The sequence below is a fragment of the Chiloscyllium plagiosum genome, unplaced genomic scaffold (genome assembly GCF_037043375.1).
Source record: "Chiloscyllium plagiosum isolate Xiang-an unplaced genomic scaffold, Cpla_swu_hap1 HiC_scaffold_17, whole genome shotgun sequence".
NCBI classification, from domain to species: domain Eukaryota; kingdom Metazoa; phylum Chordata; class Chondrichthyes; order Orectolobiformes; family Hemiscylliidae; genus Chiloscyllium; species Chiloscyllium plagiosum.
This window is the reverse complement of record NW_028270155.1, coordinates 43,711,594-43,734,314: the sequence shown is the minus strand read 5'-3', so window position 1 is coordinate 43,734,314 and position 22,721 is coordinate 43,711,594. Positions and strand designations below refer to the sequence as shown.

The 22,721-nt window shown below is 41.5% G+C and overlaps 1 protein-coding gene across 2 annotated transcripts; it reads left to right on the top strand.

Moving 5' to 3' along the window:
* The first annotated feature begins 5,068 nt into the window (after positions 1–5,068).
* On the top strand, positions 5,069–21,907 carry siah1 (siah E3 ubiquitin protein ligase 1). 2 transcript variants are annotated; one of them, XM_043706926.2, is made up of 2 exons: positions 5,069–5,217; positions 18,180–21,907. In XM_043706926.2, the coding sequence occupies exon 2, from the start codon at positions 18,182–18,184 to the stop codon at positions 19,028–19,030; it is 849 nt and encodes a 282-aa protein (XP_043562861.1). In that variant the 5' UTR covers positions 5,069–5,217; positions 18,180–18,181; the 3' UTR covers positions 19,031–21,907. The 2 variants fall into 2 exon arrangements, with proteins under 2 accessions (XP_043562861.1, XP_043562862.1); XM_043706927.2 differs by having other exon boundaries at positions 5,154–5,303.
* Positions 21,908–22,721: the final 814 nt, after the last annotated feature.

Sequence of the window (22,721 nt, the reverse complement as noted above, 5' to 3'; positions counted from 1 at the left end):
ACTGCCACCCCAACTGTGGAACTAGAGATTGCACTGAGATATAGTGGGAGGGAGAAGGATGAATATCTGTGAGCACTTTGGTGGTATGTAACACATTATTGTAAATAAGATCTCACATTTGTAAATTGAACATGTGCTCAGTTCTGGCTATCATCTGTTTGAGCAAGTCTGTGTAGCCAATGCAACCTAGAAGGTACTGAAACCACCAAACCTTATCCCTAGACAATATTTCACAGGCCAAGGTTTAAAGTGAGTGTTGCCACCCTATGAGCAGGCAATCAGTGAATTACAAGTTACTGTGACTTTGGCAGCTCAGCTCAGCTGTATCTTCCCAGGTGAACAGACATTGCTATTGCATCACGGGTGTTAGTAAGATTCAACTGTTAGCTTGCATGAAATGATCAGGAGGGCTTGGGTCAAGGAGCTGGACTGCACACAGGAGGCTAATGTATAAGGGTCACTTCATAGTGAGGTTTCTGCTAGCATAATTCGGCCAAGAACCATTGGGCTGTACCACCTTAAGGCATGTGCCCATGACTTTGTGTCAGTTTAAATTTAAAACTGCTCCTTCCTTTGCAGCTGTTGTTCTGAGAGAATGTTTCTACTTTTATATCAATAATCAGGAACAGAGCACACTGTGGTTTGATGCCCCAGCTCAAAAGAAAATTCAGCCTTTTTTTTAAATGGAGACAATTTTAAACATGTATTTTGTCTTGAAAGAACTTACATTCCAATAAAACAAAATTAAATGTGTTTCTTTGGTGTTTAATGTCCTACATACTGATCTATACAGGTGGCTGTACTGACAGAAACAGATACTGCTTAAGGGTGTGTAACTTTCCATTTATCAAATTCTCTGTGGTCTAAAGCTGTTTATGGCTTATTTTCAATTAGTTTTCAAAATATCTAACACAAAGATATTGGAGTTGTTTGTAGACAGCCAATGCGGCTACCATGATGTGAGTTTGCCTCCAACATTCTGTTTTACCTGATGAGGCAATGTTATACTCTCTTGCATAATATTAGAAACTGGACATGGACACTCTAGAATCATAGAATCAGACAGTACAGAAGAGGTGCTTCAGCCCTTCAAATCTGCACCGAAAAAAAAAAACTACTCTAAATTTACTCATGTTCCAGCATTTGGCCCATAGCCTTGAATGTTTTGACATTTCAAGTGCTCATCCAAGTAGTTTATAAAGGTTTCCTAAGGATTCATGCCTCAACTATCCTCGCAGGCAGTGTATTACAGAGTTCCATTACCCTCCCATCTAAACCTCCTGCCTTTCACCTTAAAATATGCCCCCTTGTTATTGACCTTTCAACTAAGAATAACACTTGCCTTCTATTCACCATGTCCATGCCCCTTATAATCCTAAGTTAATAATCACACAACACCAGGTTATAGTCCAACAGGTCTATTTGGAAGCACTAGCTTTCGGAGTGCTGCTCCTTCATCAGGTGGTATCCAGTGTCTCTTCATAGTTAAAGTGCTATATCCCGGCAACATCCTGGTGGATCTCAGTGACCAGAACAGCACACAATACTCATACTGTGGTCCAACTGAAGTTTTGGACAACTACAATATAACTTCCCTGCTCTTATAATCTGTGCCAGGGGTGATAAAGGCAAGTATCCTACTGATAATAATACCATAAGACATAGGAGCCGAAATTAGGTCATTTTGTTGAATTCCTGACTGTTGATAGCTCCACAGCTGCCTGGCGAAGAAACAACACAGGTCTCTGGCTCTCGGAGGACTGCTGAAAACCAGGCATCTACTTAGCCTCAGGCAGGAAAGGACTCTATGCTATCAACAGTCAGGATTCAACCAAATGCACAGGGAGGAACAGGAGCAGCAGATAGGTATGTTAAAGGCAATGGGCCTTGTAGCTCAGGGGTTGTAGGATTACAGCTACAGTATGGGAACCCAGCTGGCTCAAGCATGTGACCATGGACTGGTGAATTTCTTAAACTTATCTTTCACTGTAATGTCTCCTAATTTAAACCACCTGGCCAATATGGCCTAATTTCTGCTCCTATGTCTTATGGTATTAGAGTCATGTAAGATACTTCCCTTTTGACTGAGGTGAAAGGAGGTGTACAGCTGTTAGTTTTGGTGTAGATAGTCAAAAGATGGTGTATTCTCATGCATGATTAGGCAATGCAGAGACCATACAGATTTAGTGGTTTTGGGAATTGTGGGTGGAAGGAATGACACCAAGAGAGAAAGATATTACATGTAAATAGTATGAGCGATAGCATGAGCCTTGGTGGAGAGTGTGTGCAGTCACAGAGATAGAGTGAGTATGAGGTAGCAGAGAGTAGAATGTGGCATTTGCCATCATGCAGCAAAGAATGTCATTGACCTCCTTGTGGCACTGCTAGCTATTCTCTGAACGAAACTAATTCAGCTGGCAATCTCAGACCAGGCTGCCAGGGTATGGTAGCATGGTCTCCAACACTGATCCTTCAGGAAAAGGGCAGCCCTCCTATGGATGATCCCATCTCTGAGAATTTCCTGGTCTCTGTCAAAGAATCATGGATCCATTTCCCCCTTCTTAGACATGATTGGAAAGACTGACCTTTGAAACTGGGGCAACTTTGGAGTTTTAGTACTTGTTCAAGTACACAGGGGCCTCATAGAGATGGCACAGGTGCCACGAATCTAGTGAGTGACAAAGTTTTCTGACAATGGTGAGTGGTAGGATGGGGTTAGAGTTTATAGAGAGAACACCAGAGGGGTGGTTGGGTAATTAATAAGGTGAGTTTGGTAAGATAAGTCAAGAGATCTCACTAGACCTTGTGGAGTGAAACCCTCTGTGAAACTCAACAAAACAGATGCAGCCCCAAAAAAACATAAGATTCAGCCTGTATTCCTATATTTAGTGGGAAGATCTAGGAGGCTTACTTAGAGAGTATATAAAAATCTGTAGAGATACATCCAGACATGCTAGTTAAAAACGGGGAGGCAGTGTTTCTTGGTATTGTCCCTAGACTAGTACTCCAGAGACCCCCAGACTAATGCTCTGGCAATATGGGTTCAAACCTCGCTATGGAAAATTGTAATGTTTGAATTCAATTAAAAATGTCATTAAAAAACCCATTTGGTTCACTAATGTCCTTGATGTAGGAAATGTGACATCCTGCTGAAATGTGGTTGGTTATTAACTGTCCTCTGAGCAATAACTGCTGGTGTAGCCAACATCCCATGAACAATACAAAAATAAAATTCATTATTTAAAAAAAGGCCAATTTTTTGGAGGACTGGCAGTCCTTTGTAGATTGCCATTTCAGCCCATCTTTTATGAAAAAAAATCCACATTTCTGAGAGGAGATTCGAATCAAGACCCCTTCTGAAATGCAGAGCCGTGCTTTTCTGTCAGTTTTAGATTAGATTAGATTAGATTACATTACAGTGTGGAAACAGGCCCTTCGGCCCAACAAGTCCACACCGACCCGCCGAAGCGCAACCCACCCATACCCCTACATTTACCCCTTACCTAACACTACGGGCAATTTAGTATGGCCAATTCACCTGACCTGCACATCTTTGGACTGTGGGAGGAAACCGGAGCACCTGGAGGAAACCCACGCAGACACGGGGAGAATGTGCAAACTCCACACAGTCAGTCGCCTGAGTCGGGAATTGAACCCGGGTCTCTGGCGCTGCGAGGCAGCAGTGCTAACCACTGGGCCACCGTGCCGCCCATAAAGTTCTTTCATAAAGTAAAATTGCCAGAGAAAGGAAAGCCACATTCCCTTTCCATACCAGTCAGCTGCTGCATTCTGAAATTTAAAGGTTCAAACAGTGACTTCGGAAGCTGCAGTCATATGATGAGTACATCAGATAAGTATAAGGTTATGGTGCTGGGAGGCTATAGTGACAGATGGATACAGGCTTAGAATGATAGGTAATTTGGGTACCACATAGGAACAGTGCCACTAAAATAGAATAGTAGAACGCCAGTTGGGGAAGATAAGAGTTCCAGGGATTAGGATACCAGATAGGTAGCGGCAGGTGCCAATGTGTCAGGTAAATAGGCTGCCAGCTGGATCGGATGCCTGCTAGGAAGAGGTAGGGTACCAGGGTGTGAGATACTACCTGGGAAGGGGTTAGATCCATGAGTTAGAGTGCCAGATGAGTAGAAGTTAGGGTGGCAAGCAGGTAGGTTGTCGGGTATGTAGTACACCTGCTGGGTAGGGAAGATGCCTAGTGGTAGGATGCCAGATATGTGGGGACGGAGTGGCTGGTATGTCACGTGTCAGCTGGGGAAATGCTATGGTAACAAGCATAAAATGCCTGAGGGGAGTCACTGTGCATGTGTAGGAGTAAGGTGCTAGGTAAGTAGGGTGGTAGATAAGTAGTAAGTAAGGTGATAGTAAGTAAGGGTTTCTGGCTGCAATTTGACAAAGGGGCCAGATCAGAGCTACAATCTGTTGCAGGGTAAGGCAGGGAGGGTGGATGTCAGGTCTGGTGGGTTCGGGGCCAACAGCAGAATCTCCCTGCGCAATCTCATTTACAATGAAATAACAACTGTTTGGCCATCAGAAAATCTGGCCTTACACTGTTTTTGATTGAGTCTGAAAAAGCTTCTTAATAGGGATATAAATTAAGTTATAAAGAGTTACAAGTTTGTGGGTTTTTTTCTGCCATCTGTTAAAACAATTTGCAAAAACTAGCTGTTTTCTTATTAAGTACAGCACTGGATTAATTTTTTAATTTGAATTTGCCAAACAAATAAATTGGGACCCTAAATAGTTGAATTAAATCCTTCTGTGAAGACTATCAAAAGTGAGGTTTGATCTCCAGTGAGCCATGTATTGTCCGTGTCCCTGTGCTATTTATACCTAGTGATGTGTAGCTCGGTGAATCCAGGGTTGCTCCAAGCTGAAGTCCTTCCCTCACCGAGAATCCTCGACAATCTTGGTCGTCATCACTATTGGTGCACCAGCCTCGCGCGGGAAGGAGCGAGCACGAGGGCGGGTTCTGGCTGGCGCTGCTGATTGGCCCGCCCGCTGGAATAATTAGGCGCGCTGCGAAGGGCAGGTGAGCGTGTTGTCGTGAGCTCGAGCGCGGCCGTTTGGTGCCGCCGCCGCGCGGGAGCAGGAGGCGAGTGGCCGAGACTGACCGCGGGGGGAGGCGAAGGAAAGGAGCCGCCGGTCCACCCCACATCTGGAGTCGGCGGCTCTGTGTGATCCAGCTGCCCAGAGAGAGTGAGTGAGGAGGGGGGGGAGGAAAGAGAGCGACGCGCACGATAACAACGTATCTGGGTGCGACTCGAGTTTGCATTTTAACGCCGGTAAGCACAGTTAGGAACGGGACATGCTCAAAATCACCATAAGGACTGTGAGCTGGGACAAGAGAAGGGGGAAGGTCTCTGCTCGGTGGGGAGGGTCATTGTGGGTCGGGGTAACTCCCGATGTAGCATAACTTAAGGCTTGTCTCTCCGCCCTTCTCCCGCTTTGTCATGTTTTATTCGGAAGGCGTTTTCCTTGGGGCTCCTGGCCTTTGGCGGAAGCTGCAGTATGAGCGGATTGTGTTGTGTTTGTGTGGGAGAGGCCGCCGGCATGGCGAGCCTTTAGTAGGCCGCGGGCCTCTACTCGCTCTCCCACTCGCTATTGTTAGAAACGGCTGCCCCCGGGCCGTTCCCCGGCCTCTCTAATTTATTATTTACTCATTCCGTCCTCGCATTGTTTAGAGCGACCCCGACAAACGTGACTTTTAACGCAGTTTCCTGAACGATCGCCAAGTCTTTCCGCTCCCAATCTGGTTACTTCCATCCTATTCTCTCTGCAGCTTTCTTTTAATTTTTAATTGCTGTTTGTGGTAAAACAACAAAGATAAACAAAAAAAAATGTTGGTTCTCGATTGTGATCCAATGCGTTTAGCCTCCTGTTATGTATGTTTGATACAATGGAAATGTTTGTAAGGGGGGAATCTCCAAGCACTGCGTCTTTGTTCCATGTTGACAGTGGCTTTGCTGATAATTTAACAATTTGCCAAAGATCACGAGGTCTCAATCTGGCACAGTATTTTCTGAAGCATTTTCTCTTGTTAACTCGTGGGAATCTATTTGTAGTCTGTAATACAGGCAGCCCCGACGTTACGTATACAGTATATTAACGCCTTTAGATATAGCAAGTGCAAACTGGCCCTGCTGTAAGGGGATTTACCAACAGTTTTGTTCTTCCCACGTTGCCCTGCTTTTAAATGCTATTTGGTTGCTTAGTTGCAGCTGGGATTGAAGTAGCTATAGTAACCAGGTAAAGCATTTAAACGCTTAGATTGTGTTAGGGTGGGGGGGGGGGGGTAGTGGTGGTGAGGGAAGAGATGTGAAGGAAGGAAAGTGCAAAGTTGGCTTATCATTTGGAAAAGTGAAAAGTTGGTCTTTTGGGAGGAATGCACTTAGTTTACTTAATAGATTTTTCGCTTATCCCTCCAACAGAGGATTACCCTCAAGCTTAATAAACTAGACTTGTCCTCTCCTTCCTTCACAGCTTCTATACTTGACAACCTAATGCCTCATATTTCTATCAACTTAACACAGGAATTGGTCAGCTCAGTTGGCTGGTTGAAATCAGAGTGACACCAGCATGAGCTCAGTTCCTCCATTGGCTGGGATTACCATACAGCAAGCTACTTATCAACCTCTCCTCTCCTGATGTGTGGTGACCCTTGGGTTAAACCATCAACTCATTGCTGAGCAACCTGTGGCCTAATAATAACAATGATACTGAGGCAATCTGTGTTCAAATGCAACAAGATTTGGATGATGGTCTTGGGTTTTGGGTGGGGGAGTTGGAGAAAGATGGATGTTACTGTTGACAAAAACCCCAACTGGACTTTTTTTTCATATAAATACAGAGTACAAGAGGTCAGAGGCTAGGAATGCTGCAACAAGGAACTTGCTCCCTTACTCCAAAACCTATCCATTATCTATCTAGCATAACTTACTAGTATGTTGAAATACTCCCTACTTGCCTGCATGTGTGGCTCCAACAACATTTCAAGGAACTTAACATCATCCAGTACAAAGCAGCTGGCTTGATTTGCCACTGCATCCAGTCGCTTCCCCCACCAATGTGCAGATGCAATGTGTACTGTCTACAAGATGCATTGCTGAAGTTTGCCATATCCTTAGATCACACCTTTTAAACCGATGGCCACCTCCATCTATGTGGGCAAGGACGTGGGGATACCACCTGCAAATTCCCCTCGAGTCACTTGACATTCTGGCTTTGAAACATATCGTGGTTCCTTACGTGATGCTGGGTCAACTTCTTAGAATTCCCTCCATTGTGGGTCTACCTAAAGTGCCCCACTGCCATCTTCTCAAGGACATCTTATGGATGGACAATAAATGTTGACCAGTCAGTGACCCTTGGGTTCTTTATGCTTAACTATTTTTCCTTGTCATGCAAGTGAAATACCTATTTTTTTTTTTTTCTCTCTCCTTACCACATTCCAACCACTCACTGGTTAGATGGTAATTTACTTGTGCACCTTGCAACTGTATTGACTGCTCAGTGTGGCTCACTTTAGAGGAAGGAGACTGAAAGCAAGTTAATAACAGCTTTGCTGATCACTGCCTGAAAAATGTTTAAGATACTAGGTGCTACTACTTTCATTTTGTATCCCATTCTGACCTTTGACTCTGCAACAAGACTTCAGTCTTTTTCTATAACTACATGATGTTCGTGGGACCACCCCTGAATGTATGGTTTTGGCCTCTTATTTAAGGAGAAATGTACTTGGTTGATTTCAAGGATGAAGGAAAGGTTGAGCCTCTACTCATTAGGATTTAGAAGAATGAACTGATCTTGCTGAAACATTTGGGGATCAAAAGGTAGATGCTAAAAGGATCACTTTCTACTGGTGGGGGAGGTGGGACAAATCTGGAACTGGGCTACAGATTTAGAATAGGCATCTCCATTTAATGCAGGTGAGGATTTGAGTTTGGAGTTCTGTACTCCAAATAGCAATGGCAGTTAGTGGTTGAGTATACTTGAAGTAGAGATAAACAGAAATCTAATTTATATAGAGGTTGAAGATTATGGTTGAGACAGTGATTTGGAAGTTAACAATTGTCTGCCACTTCATACTGTTTCTACCAGAGTATTCCTGTGTGGCTGAATGCAAGCTGGAGGAATAGTACCTCATCTTCTATCTTGGCACCTTATAGCATTAGGTAATAACTGTAGTTTTTGTTACAACATCTGATACTTTTTTTTTCTTCTTGCGTCAATCCTGCTGTCCTACAAATCAGTCTGGTAAGTCTTTGCATTCTCATAGCTGGGGCAAACATTTGGATTTTTTTATCAACCTTTTCCGAGATGTTGTTGTTCACCTCCTGGAACAGGGGCTTGAGCCCGAGCCTTTTGGTTTAGACGTATAGACTGTCAAAATTGCATAAATCCTCTGGGTATGGTTGTGCCAAGACCTCCAGCAATTGCAGCAAGGCGTACTGCTCCTGTAATTTAACCAAAACTGAGTCTGTAGTGACTTAAAACAAAATGTCTGGAAAAGATGAGGGTTAATTCCTTCTTGAAATAAAGATGAATTTTAAAATTAAAGTACACTTGGCTGAAATTCTGGCTATGAAGGAGCTTGACCCAACTAATCTTAAATGTATAAGGAAGATATTGGGTAACTTAATTGAAAGGCATTGCCTATCTGTCATGCCTAATTCAGGGTAATTATGTATGCATTATAGCAGTTCACCCAGTTCTTTACTGGGGGAAGTGGAGAAATAAAAACAGAAAAGTACCCCAACCATAGCTGACAGAATTTTAAGGATGATATTTGGTCCAAATGGAGTAATAAATCTCAAGTTGCTAGAAACAGTAGCAAACCTGAGGATTGACAGTAGTTAAATTCAGCAGAAGAGAGCCAAGAGATCTGAGCGATATTCCCTACAATCTCCACAGTTCCTTGAAGGGTTTGTGCATCCCAATCAGCGTGTGGATGCTTTGACTTCTGATTCCAGAAGTTGCTGCTATGTGTTGATCTTGGACTGTACAACAGCAGGAAGAATTGAGGGAATGTAGATTAAGGGAAAATTATGAGTAACTTGATGATCATAAGAGTATTATTGTGTAAAAAGGGTTAATGAAGACAAATATTGGTCACTTTCCTGGAATAGGAGAATTGACTATGGAGAACAAGGAAATTATAGAATTAAACTGCTGAGAACTTGAGTAACCTTCTAAAACTGAAGAAGCAAGTGTTTGTTGAGAAGGAAGAATTGAAGACAAGCTAGAGAAATTTATGGAACTGAAAACTGATTAATCAATCCTAAGGGCCTGATCTACATCCATGTTTACAAATTTGAGGTTACGGAAATAGTGAATATGTTGGATGCCATTTTCCTAGATACTTCAGATTCTGGAACAGTCTTGGAAGTTGAGGATAGTAAATGTTGAAAAGTATGACGCTGGAAAAATGCAGCAGGTTAAGCAGCATTGGAGGCGCAGGAGAATCTGTTTAGGGCATAAGCCCTTCATCAGAGTGACCCACTTGTTAGAGAGAATATGGCAAATGTACAGATATGTTATGACATCTACAGCAGGTGAGACTGGAATCTGGATGTCTCGTCTCAGATGGAGATGCAACCACTATGCAACAAGAACCCTAAAATTCCAGTCTAAAGTAGGTCGGAGGGCTTATTTGATTTGACAAGTGACCAGGTGATAAACCACCACAGTGTTATCATGCACTTGCCTTAATAGATATAGCTTATTGCATGCTAACAATGTTACATGTTATGTTGACTTTCTAGATGTAATTGCTAAGACTGCTGCAAGCTAGGGGTGTTATGCCTGACACTATCAGGATCTCAACCTAGACTCCGCTCTCTACATGAGGTGCTCTTGTGTGCAGTGGTAGTGTTCCTCCTGTCTCTGGGCCAGAGGCTGAGATTCAAGACTCTTCCGCAGGTGTTAGACATATCTGAACAGGTTTATGAATATCTGTAACCGTTTTGGCTGGTGTCAACTGTAGTTGCTTTAGACTTGGGGGTTGGCTAGTATTAGTAGATATCAGCCCTGACTGTGGTGCTCTTTCTCTAACTTTTATAGTGAGTTCAATATCACTTATCTCCAAGATTTATCACACTTTGGAGAGAATGCGAAGAATAGCATCCTTCACTCCAAGTGAAAATGGAGAAAAGTGCTGTCAAACTTCTTGGCCCTCAAATTTCAATCTGAGGATTCGGGGTATATTAAGTATGTACAAGAACCCCAAAATTCCAGTCTGTGGGCATTGACCCATTTAATTCCTAATACTTAACTTGCCCTGCATATAAGGAAGCTATTTATGTGGCCGATTCATGGAATCGTACAACGTGGAAGCAGATCCTTCGATTCAACTAATCCTACTTGGTTGCTCCTGGCCCATATCCCTCCAAATGTTCAAATTCATATGCTTAACAATGTTTAAAAGACACTTAGCTAACTATGCCTGCATCTTCCTAGAGAAGTTCATTTAATGTAAACCACCCTATTTGCCCCTCCTATCATCTTGAGCTGCTTCCTCTTTTTTTTGTGTATTGATTTACATCTGGGGTTTTTTATCTTTGGGGATGGTTGTTGCTTAGCACTCACGTTCATCCCCTAATAGTCACTGAAATTGACAGTTAATCTAATTTTAAATATGTATTAGCCCTGCTTCCATATCTTTGCATAAATGACCTATCAAGAAAGGGATCTGTTGAGCACCTTCACATATCACTGCTGCAAAACTGGAACTACGACCATGTTTCTTGAAGTTTTTAGTTTAATTTTTAATCTCTTGTACCATCCTAGTTACTCCAGAAGAGTTCTGACTGTTGTTTTGATCAACTACTTGCAACCTAAATTCTAAGCTGAAAATGCTATTAAAAGTAGTTTTTAAATCTTTTTAATCTCTGCCAGTTGTTTGCTAAGGACTGAACACCAATTCCAAGTTGACAATTGAAAGTGCAAAATATATTAAAATGCAACACTTTAAATTGAAGTTCCTCCATTTTTGAGATGAAAATCCCAAAGCACTTTGGTCAGGACATGACAATTTCATGTTCCTCTGTAATGTTTTAACAATGTCAAAATCTAGTAACTGACAATGGCACTACCTTGTAACTAAAGTACTTTGGAATGCCTTTGGAATATGTGAAGTACTTTAATACATTTTAAAAAGTTCTGCCCACCAGTTTGAAATTAATATTTTGGCCCCATTTGAATTGGGCTCACACCAATGAAAATACACTCAGTTTGAATACAGTGATTGCTTGACACCAGGTTCCAGATGCACAAATGGAATTCCATTTGGGTGGTGGGTGGTTTGTGATTTTAGTGCCTTGATCCAGAGATGTTGACTTGAAAGAAGGTGCTCTTATAGGCCCTATTGAGATCCGATGGGCTGACCTGTGACTTAAAAATTGGTAAAAGAACAAAATGTTTTCATCTTTCACATTTCCCACTTCGCGAGAACTTAACCACCGAGAACCAATGCCTTCACAAGGCAAGCTAATGCTGGAGGAGAGTGCTCCCACGAGGAGGTTGAACAGTTCATCCACTTTACCAACACCTTCCACCCTGACCTCAAATTTACCTGGACCGTCTCAGACTCCTCCCTCCCCTTCCTAGACCTTTCCATTTCTATCTCTGGCGACCGATTCAACATGGACATTTACTATAAACCAACCGACTCCCACAGCTACCTAGACTACATCTCCTCCCACCCTGCCCCCTGTAAAAACGCCATCCCATATTCCCAATTCCTTCATCTCTGCCACAGCTGCTTCCAGGAGGACATTTCCAATACTGTACCACCCAGATGGCCTCCTTCTTCAAAGATTGCAATTTACCCCCAGATGTGATCGTCGATGCCCTCCACTTCCCGCTCCTCCGCCCTTGAGCCCCGCCCCTCCAATCGCCACCAGGACAGAACCCTACTGGTCCTCACCTACCACCCCACCAACCTCCATATACATCGTATCATCCGTCGTCATTTCCGCCACCTCCAAACGGACCCCACCACCAGGGATATATTTCCCTCCCCTCCCCTATCAACGTTCCGAAAAGACCACTCCCTCCGTGACTCCCTCGTCAGGTCCACACCCCCCACCAACCCAGCCTTCACTCCCGGCACCTTCCCCTGCAACCCCGGACCAACCAGCCCAACCGTGGTTCAACACTTCAACTCCCCCTCCCACACCACCAAGGACATGCAGGTCCTTGGACTCCTCCATCGCCAGACCATAGCAACACGACGGTTGGAGGAAGAACGCCTCATCTTCCGCCTAGGAACCCTCCAACCACAAGGGATGAACTCTGATTTATCCAGTTTCCTCATTTCCCCCCCCCCCCCCGTCTCAGTCAAATCCCTGGAACTCAGCACTGACTTCCTAACCTGCGATCTTCTTCCTGACCTTTCCACCCCCACTCCCCACTCCGGCCTATCACCCTCCCCTTGACCTCCTTCCACCTCCTTGACCTCCTTCCCCCAAGTCCCTCCTCCCTACCTTTCATCTTAGCCTGCTGGACACACTTTCTTCATTCCTGAAGAAGGGCTCATGCCTGAAATGTTGATGCTGCCTGACCTGCTGCGCCTTTCCAGCAACACCATTTTCAGCTCTGATCTCCAGCATCTGCAGTCCTTACTTTCCCCTGGAGGAGAGTGTGGTAAATGTTGAAGTTCTGGTGGAGATAACCTTGTGGAGCTTGCAGTGTGGCAATAAAGACCAAACCTCTGCATGTTTAGAACAGGAATATTCAGAGTTGAGCTGGCACTGCTGGTCAGTTATTGTGATAATGTAGGCTGGGATTCAAAGACTAACTTTGGTTAGAATTGAACCTCAATGCTTTTAATGTTCTTGATGTCCACTATCATTAGAAGGAGGTTAAGGAACAAATCAGGAGGTAAATGCACATGCAAAACCGGTGATAATCATGGGCTGCATACTTATTTTCTTCCCCTCTATTAAAATAGATGAAGGAGATTTATTCAAAACTACTTTTTCTTCATATATATTTCTGCCAGTGAAAAAGGCATACTAATTTTGGGAATAGCATATATTTCCTAAAATGCCACTTTGATAAAATAGCATAATATGATTTTGACTTGTACAATAAGTTCTCACTTGTAGTTGCTTTCCTGGAAATTGATTTTAAGTGAAACATTGATTTTATTGGGGTATGAAACCTAGTTGGGATTAGGTTCTGTAGGACATTAAGACACTACTTTTCCAGTTGAAATATTTCATTTCTAAATTCCTACATTTTAAATTTCATTTACAAATAGAAATATTTTGCTTCCCTGTTCACCATCAGTCCTGCTTCCAAAATCGGATGTGCATGATCCTCTAACTTGCAGCATCTTCCATACCTAATGCACAATATTTTGCTGAACCTCCCCAGTTCTTGCTGCTTTCTTCTCATGAACCCAGCTTTCTGTTCAGATCTCAATTTTAATTGGTGCTAAGTTATGAAAGCATCAGTCCACTAGTGCAGAACTATTGGGCTGGAGCTGTCATATCCCTCTTATAAACTGTTCCGATAGCAACTTTTGTTAAGCAAATGAAAGACAACGGATACTGTTTGCGCAGGTTCAAAAATGTAGAAGCACCATTCAGGGTGTTTGTAATCTGATCTGAATCTTGTAAGCTTTAAGAAAACAGGTGATTCAGGAACTTCATTGCCTTACAATTTCTTCAGAAGAATTGGGTATTGCTAACTAGGTCAACAATGTGTGTGCCCCCCTCTTTTTTTATTTCCCCCCTGCCCCCAAAACACCACTTGCCCAGGGGCAGTTGCACCAGCCATATTGCTGTACATCTGGAGTCACATCTATGCCTTACCAGGTAAAGATGGACATTTCCTTCCCTAAAGAGCATTAGTGAACTAGATGGGATTTTCCCAATAATTAACAATGGTTTTGTGGTCACCATTAGACTTTCCATATTATTTATTGAATTCACATTCCACCATCTGCCATGGTCAAATTTGAGCAGAGGTCTCTGGACTAAGTGTCATGATTAATTGGCTTTGAGGAGGTGGTTTTGGGTACAGAATGAGGCTGAATTTAAATGTTAGCAAGGGAGGCATGTCGATGGTGCCAATTCAGTCATGCATGAAACTGTAAAGAGACTAATTTTAAACATCTAAACTAGATTCCAGGCCCCATGAATTTGCCACCATGAAAGCAAATACAAATTAAATAGGATTTATTGTAGACTGATATGGGTGTCAATGTAAAAGCAGCTGCAACAAGTTATTAAAGCAATTGGAATGTCAGCCTTGTTTGCTGAGGAGTTGGAGTGTAAATGTATTGCTGCAGCACCCAGATATTTATGTACAGTTCTGGCTTTTTTGTAATTGAGGGACGATCTTATATTGGAAGGAGCATGGAGAGTGAAGAATTGTCTTTGCAGACTCAACAGGCTGGACTTTACAGTTTAGAATGGGAGGTTGTCTTTTAAGTCTCTAGACTATCTGAGCCTGATCAGTTTGATGCTGGGAGTCTCTCCTCTCTTGGGGAGGGAGGGGCAAGAATCTAGAACCATGGGACACTCTTTTTTTTGTAGAAGAGGATGTCTTCTGAAGGTTGCTAGCATTGGAATTCTCTCTCCCTACAAGATGTGTAGGCTGGGTCATCAAAGAATAGACAGGTTTGATTTGACAGACCAGTTTTGAGGGGTGGGGAAGTTGGTAGGAAAGTGGGTTTAAGAATGTTACTGAATGGCAAGGTCAGTTTGAGGGGCTAGGTAGTCTATACTTATGATGCATTTAATAGTATAAAAAGCAAGTCCAAGCTTTTGTGCAGTAATTCTGAAGTGTCACTGGACCTGAAATATTGATGCTGCTTTATCTTTAGAGGCTGCCAGACCTGTTGTCTCCAATGATGTTTTTCCTCTTCTTTTCGGTTCTGTATTGCATGTTGACTGCTGAATGTTGCCAGTTAGCTCCTTCCTTTATAAGGAGCTTGTGAATTGTACACTTTAAAAAGCTCATTGACCGATTCACAGACAATACTTTGCAATGTATATCAGTTCTGCAATTGTCACTTCAAATGAGCTCTGAGCATTTTATAAAAGTTGTTTTGACCGAGCTGTTAAGACTACAGATTAGAGTACAACTGTTTTAAAGTCATCAAACCAGACTTCAGTAGACTGCTGTATTACCCTTTTCAAATAATAACCTTTTTTTATTCATGTATTTTGAGGTTGATCCAAGTTGTCATGCGAACAGATTTGAATAAAATTTTAGTATTGATAGGGGGCAGTTTCCATTATGCATTCTTTATAATGAAGGACTTTTAAAGTTCCATATTCCCTAATGTAAGGACCCGAGGTCTTGAGGTAGAGAACATTCTTTCCTAAGCATTAAATGAATTCTTCCATTCTGGATGCTGCCACTGTCAATAAGCAATGATGGAAACTACAAGTAGGATGGGTAAATTTAAAATTTAGATGGCAGGTACTCGAAGGTTATTGTATGCAAAAAAGATTGACTGGTCATAGTCATAGATGTACAGCATGGAAACAGACCCTTTAGTCCAATTTGTCCACGTTGACCAGATATCCTAAGCTAATCATCGGTCCATATCCCTCTTCAACCCTTTCTAAACCTATACCTGTCTAGTGCCTTTTAAATGTTATTGTGCCACCCTCCACTACTTCCTCTGGTAGCTCATTCCATACATACCCTCCCTAGGGGGGTGGAAATGCCCCTGAAGTCCCTTAAGTTTTTTTTCACTCACTCTAAACCTATGCCCTATAGTTCTGGACTCTCCCACTCTAGGTAATAGACCTTATCTATTTAGAGCTGGAAATGTGTTGCTGGAAAAGCGCAGCAGGTCAGGCAGCATCCAGGGAACAGGAGAATCGACGTTTCGGGCATAAGCCCTTCTTCGTGCTTATGCCCGAAACGTCGATTCTCCTGTTCCCTAGATGCTGCCTGACCTGCTGCGCTTTTCCAGCAACACATTTCCAGCTCTGATCTCCAGCATCTGCAGACCTCACTTTCTCCACCTTATCTATTTACCCCATCTATGCCCCTGATTTTTATAAACCTCTATAAGGTCACCCCTCAGCCTCTGACACCCCAGAGAAAACAGCCCCAACCTACACTCACTATAGCTCAAATTCACCAACCCTGGCAACATTTCTGTAAATCTTTTCTGAACCTTTTCAAGTTTCGAAACATCCTTCCTTCTGAAAGGAGGCATACCAGAATTGCACACAAGTGGGCTAACCGATGTACAGCCACAGCATGATCTCTATGCTCTGTCCAATCCCTTTGTTCGGGGAAATATTGAAATTGAGGAACTTATCCTGGTTTCTAACTCTTTTCAAAGAGTGAACACTGCAATGGATACATGGCCTCGTACAATATGCACTCTAGTAACTAATAGATGTCTACAACAATGCCTTCTAACCCTGTCTAAAAATCACCAACACCAGGTTATAGTCCAACATGTTTATTTGGAAGTATAAGCTTTTGGAGCACTGCTTCCTGGGTAGCTGGTGAAGCAGGATCACAGGACGCAGAATTTATAGCAAAAGATCATAGTGTCATACAACTGATGTGATATATTGAACAAACCTAGATTGCTGAGAAGTTGCCTTTTAGAATAGGTTGCAACTTTTGATTCATTAATATATAAATCCCAGAACTACTTTCAAGTTACATTCCTGCAATAACTTAAGGTTCCAGCCCTGTGTCAGCATCCATCATAAAGGGCAAGGCAACTGATGCATGGGAGCATTGGCACCTCCAAGTTCCACTCCAGACCACTTTCCACTCTGATCTTGGAACTGAATCACTGTTCTTATATTTCTTGCTAGGTCAAAGGTTCTGTGGAACTTTCTGATCCATGCACCTTGCAGCTCAGGAAGCAATGCAGTTGGGATGGGTCTGAAATACTGACTAAGCCATTTTATGAAAAGTTTGTTTTTAAACAAAAAAAAATGTCAGAGGTATGCTCTGCTGACAAATACAATTGGCAGCATTTGCTGAGAGGCCAACTATTTTAGACTGATCACTCTAATATTATAAAATCGAGGTACACCGCACAGAAGCAGACCCTTTTTGGTACAACTCGTCAATGCTGACCAGATCTAAATAACCGTTCCATTTGCTAGCATTTGGGCCACATCCCTCTAAACCTTTCCTAAGGCGCTATAGGCTAGAAAGCTAAATTGCAGTGCATTTTCAGATGGATGCTTTTAAAGCTATTACTTGCATTGCATCTTTTACCTGCGTTAATTTCCAACTAGATTCTGTTGCAAAAGCAACCTTCCAATAGAGGCAGTTTCAAATCAGTGACTTGTCAATTTCTCTCCGACTCTGACCTGAGCATTTTATCTTTATTTTTGCATCTTCAGTGTAATTTTGCTTTTCAGTACAAATGTATGAATGTGTAATTGGCATTGCTGCTTCTCATGCCCCTATATGTAGATACAATTAAATTAAGGACAAAATGATTTTTTAAAAACATTTTAGATTAAATCACTTAGTGTGGAAACTGGCCCTTCGGCCCAACAAGTCTGCACCAACCCGCTGAAGCACAACCCACCCAGACCCATTCCCCTACATTTACCCCTTCACCTAACACTATAGGCAATTTAGCATGGGCAATTCACCTAACCTGCACATTTTTGGATTTTAGACATAGCAATGAATGAGAACTGTTTCAGAGCATTCTCTTGTAGAAAAAAAAAATGGATGTATCTTTAGTGGGAAGTTAATATAGCAAAAGATATCTCTGCTAGGATTTAGATTAGATTACAATACAGCGTGGAAACAGGCCCTTTGGCCCAACAAGTCCACACCGACCCACCGAAGCGCAACCCACTCATACCCCTACATTTACCCCTTGCCTAACACTATGGGCAATTTAGCATGGCCAATTCACCTGACCTGCCCATCTTTGGACTGTGGGAGGAAACCGGAGCACCTGGAGGAAACCCACGCAGACACTGAGAGAACGTGCAAACTCCACACAGTCAGTCGCCTGAGGCAGGAATTGAACCCGGGTCTCAGGCACTGAGAGGTAGCAGTGCTAACCACTGTGCCATGTAGAATCTGTTGACCAAGATAATATTGAGATTTTACTTTAGAAATGGAGACTTGAATTGACTTGTGCTTTTGAGGATGAAATAAAGACTGCCATTCTAAATTTTCCTTTTTATTTTCAGAAATGAGTCGTCAGACTGCCACAACACTCCCTACTGGTACATCAAAATGCACTCCTGCCCAAAGAGTCCCAGCATTGGCAGGAACTACAGCCTCCAATAGTGACTTAGCAAGTCTTTTTGAGTGTCCAGTCTGCTTTGACTATGTACTGCCACCAATTCTTCAGTGCCAGAGTGGCCATCTTGTCTGCAGTAACTGCCGTCCTAAGCTTACATGTTGTCCCACTTGCCGGGGCCCATTGGGTTCCATTCGCAATTTGGCGATGGAAAAAGTGGCCAACTCTGTACTGTTTCCTTGTAAATATGCCTCTTCAGGTTGTGAGATAACACTGCCACATACAGAGAAAGCAGACCATGAGGAACTCTGTGAGTTCAGGCCATACTCATGTCCTTGCCCTGGTGCTTCTTGTAAATGGCAGGGTTCTCTGGATGCTGTAATGCCACATCTGATGCATCAACACAAGTCCATTACAACCTTACAGGGTGAGGACATAGTTTTCCTGGCCACAGACATTAACCTTCCAGGTGCAGTAGATTGGGTTATGATGCAGTCATGTTTTGGCTTTCATTTCATGTTGGTCTTAGAAAAACAGGAAAAGTATGATGGCCACCAACAATTTTTTGCCATAGTACAACTAATTGGAACACGCAAGCAAGCTGAAAACTTTGCCTATAGACTTGAACTCAATGGCCACAGACGACGCCTGACTTGGGAAGCAACTCCTCGCTCCATTCACGAGGGAATTGCTACAGCAATTATGAACAGTGACTGTCTGGTATTTGACACTAGCATTGCACAGCTTTTTGCAGAAAATGGAAACTTGGGAATTAATGTTACGATCTCAATGTGTTGAAACTGACATTTCCATGTTCTCTTGTCGGGGCCAGTATAGGGGCAGTAAATGCTGTACAATGAACTCTTGAATATTGGATGTATTGTATAATGTTTGCTGCCAGGTATTTATCAGACTGGCTTCTTGATTGTTCAGCATCTGGGTCATGGTGGTAATGTGAAGAACTGGCTCAATTTTAAAAAAACACTAATTATAAATGCAGTAAACCACTGAACAGAAACCCTCTTTGTGGAAGGTAATACTATGAACCTAAAGAAAATGGGTGTAAAAACCAATGCAAGTGCTACAATCTTGTTCATTTTGTAGTTTAATTTTGATTGTGTAATGTCAGATAAAAGGTGTTAACCATTTATGTTCTGATGTCTCTTACTGACAAGCCATTTTGGGTAGATTAAGTTGCTACTTTTCTCACTACATAGAACTGCTGCTGTCTTGTACAATTTTTTTGAGTGGCTTTTTATGAACTTCAATTTCCCTTTTTTTTTGGTAAAATCAGTATTTTCAAAACTGTTTAATTCATTTATATCCTGTTCAGTTTACAAGCTAGAAGTTCATATTGTATATTCACTTTTTAAACATGTTTGCTTGAAGTACTACATTCCTGTTTGTTAAAAGAATTTGAATGCTTTCTAAATCCTGAAAATGCTTCAGTTCTGGTATCTGATTAAATATTGGATGACTAAACCAACATTTTAATGCACTTTCGTTAATGGTGATTCTACAAAATAACTAATTTTGAATGCTTAATATCAAAGTATCTGTGGGTTGATCATTCAGATCATAATCTAAAACCTCATACAGAAAGGTACTTGGCCTCTTGGTTTTTACCTCCTTCCATTATACTCATCTCCAATTGCCTCAGCTGAAGCTTCTTATAGCCACTGGCTTTTAAGTAAAGTAATTTCAATCACGAAAAGAAATGGAAGAAAAGATTTGGATGCCTCACTCCTGTGGAGAAGGTAGACTGCTTGAATAAAGTGTAAACTTCAGAAGCTCTTTTCCCAGATATTCTAAAAAAATCTCTGCTCTCAAACAAATACCTACTTTAAAATATTTTTAGTTGGATATGATGAGCTAGATGAGCTTAGAATTGCTAAGCCAGTCTATTCTATCTACTGTTTAAAATGTAGTACTTTGCTTGAATGCAGCAAGTTGCATGCCTAGCGTTTTTGTACAGGATGATAAATTGAAACTTCTACTTATTCCTCTTTTTGATTTAATTTTGTGATCATATTTTAATAACTTGCAGCTACTTGCCTGAGTGGTTTTGAAACCTTGTCATTTCACTGTGCATGAGGTTCAGCTGTGGATTTTCAAGCTTCTGCAAACAAGATTAAAAATGTTAACTAACTGTAAATCTTTCAACTTCTCTCACTATATCCCAGGAATATGTAAATGTGAGACCTATTCATAGTCTGGTTTTTTGGAAGTGCGAAGTTTTGAATTTCTTAAATCTTGCCTTGACAAATGTAGCCATGTATTTAGTTTTTGCTTTGTTCTTTTAGAACATTGAGGTTCCTCTCTGATTTAGATGGTCTCCTCCCTTTGGTTTTGTGTTTTTAAAGCTAATTTAGTGGCAGTCCAATTCTGTTTAGAAGTGATGCAATGTCTTCCCACTAACTAGCAGTTTTACAATTTAAGATAAGTGATCCAAGACTGAATTTCTACACCTGTAACTTATTTTTGTGAATTTAAGAACTGAGTTTGAGTACTAATCCAGTGATCTACAATCCTGTAACACTTGTATGTTAAGCAGGTATTTTAATTTTTTTCAAATTTCAGTTTAAGGAAAGCAACTTCAACTCTCCAATCACCATTATTTAAAGCATTACACTGATATGTATATTAACAGTATTTATGTCTAAACTCTAATATTAGATCTCTGCAGTTGAGTAAGTCACTATGCAACGTGACTAATGTTCTAGGAGTAACTGGATTACTTTAAATAGTCTGCACATTAACTTCGGAGATTACGGAGCTTGTAGCTTTTTTTTATATACTTTATCCCAACCAAACAATCTTATCAGTGTGCATAAGATGACCCCCTACAATGCATTAACAAAATCTCATGCTTGTGGAGAGCCATTCACACCTGTCTGAGCAAACTGTTTATCTATCTTAACTAGCATCTAGGTTCAGATTAAATAGTTCTATTGAGCTTCCAGGTGACTTTTTTTTAATAAAACTTTGTGTAACAAGGTGAGGATTTATTCAGGAACTTTTCCAAAGATGCAGTACCAGTAGTATAAATACAGCTGCCAGATGGCTAAATACACAACAATTTTCTCTCTCATAGTAAAAGAAAGTTATGACTGACTTAACTATTGAATGTGTAATCAAACTATTTCAATACTTTAAAGTACACTATGATCTAAGCTTGTGAACAATTTATTTAGTTACAATGTAATACAAACTAAATTTCTGCTTTCACTTTTATGGAAGGATCGAAACCATAAAGAATCTGAATAATTAGATCTAGTATTTGCAGCAGTAGCACTGGTAACTGTAAGAAAAATCCCTTTTTTCTGTTATGGGTGTTCTATTGTGTGAAGTATGTGGAATTTAGCCACTTGATGTACAGTATACTACCTCTAGCTTCCAGTCACCATACTCTTCTCTAAACTTGATTTGGAAGTAATGTGTTTTTATCAAAGGTCTATTTTTCATTTTTCTCCTGTTCTGCTGTCTGATCCTCCCTGACCTTTTAAAGTAGATTTATGGTAGATCCATTTTCTCTGCTTAAAACCATGCTGTTGTAAAGTAAATGCTGTGTAAGCATTACAGTTAATCTTTTTATACTGTTCTGCCTGAAACTTGATTTGTGTGTTTATGCTTTATTTGCATTTTAAACTCCAATAAAAGTTTATCTCAATCCAATTACTGTCTTTTTTTTGTTTTTAAACAACTGGAGGCTAAACTTTCCAAGAAGTAGATTCGGCTGTAGAAATTAGCACCAACTATCAAGACAATAGCTGAGAGTTAGAGGGAAAGCCCTGCAGGAGATGTGTTGAACCTGGTGATGGCTGGGTAATATCACGTGAGGAATAGTTTGTTAGTATTTCATTTAGTAAGATGCTTTTAATGTGATTAAAACACTGACACAGCTCCACCAGTATTGATGACCCCCTTTACAAATCAGAGCAGCAAACTTGGCAGGCACAGAAGCAACATCTGACATTCCCTATTTGATCACCCCAATTGCTAGATTTTTTTTTCCCCCTGTCTTATACTAAAGTATGTTGGAATTGGGATCAGTTTAAAGTGTTTGCTGCCATAACCCAACAGAGCTGATGTGTGGGTTGGATAATCAAGAGGAAGTAAGGTTGTTTTGGGGGTGCCTGATTCTGCTGTCCATTTTTGTTTTTGTACCAGAACAAGAGGATAGGGGATGGCCTTCAATGAAAGATGCAACTTGCAATGCACCAAGTCAGAAAGGTGTTTATTTGGACCCTTGTCATTTTTTTGCCAGTTTAGGTTTTTGTGCAGAAATACCAATGTAGCAAATTGGCCAGACCTAAACAGCAAGGACTCCTCCAACACTTACCTCATGCACAAACTCCAATGATACATTTGAATCTGAAGACCATACTTCCTGGGGAAAGACCCTTCTGTTAGAGACGTGAGTTCCTAGGCACAAAGCCATGCTGACTATCGCAAATCTGTCCCTGAATCTCCAAATGCATGTAAATCC

Bases quoted from the DNA above. Each gene is read 5' to 3' on its own strand.
- siah1 (XM_043706926.2), top strand. From the start codon at position 18,182: ATGAGTCGTCAGACTGCCACAACACTCCCTACTGGTACATCAAAATGC.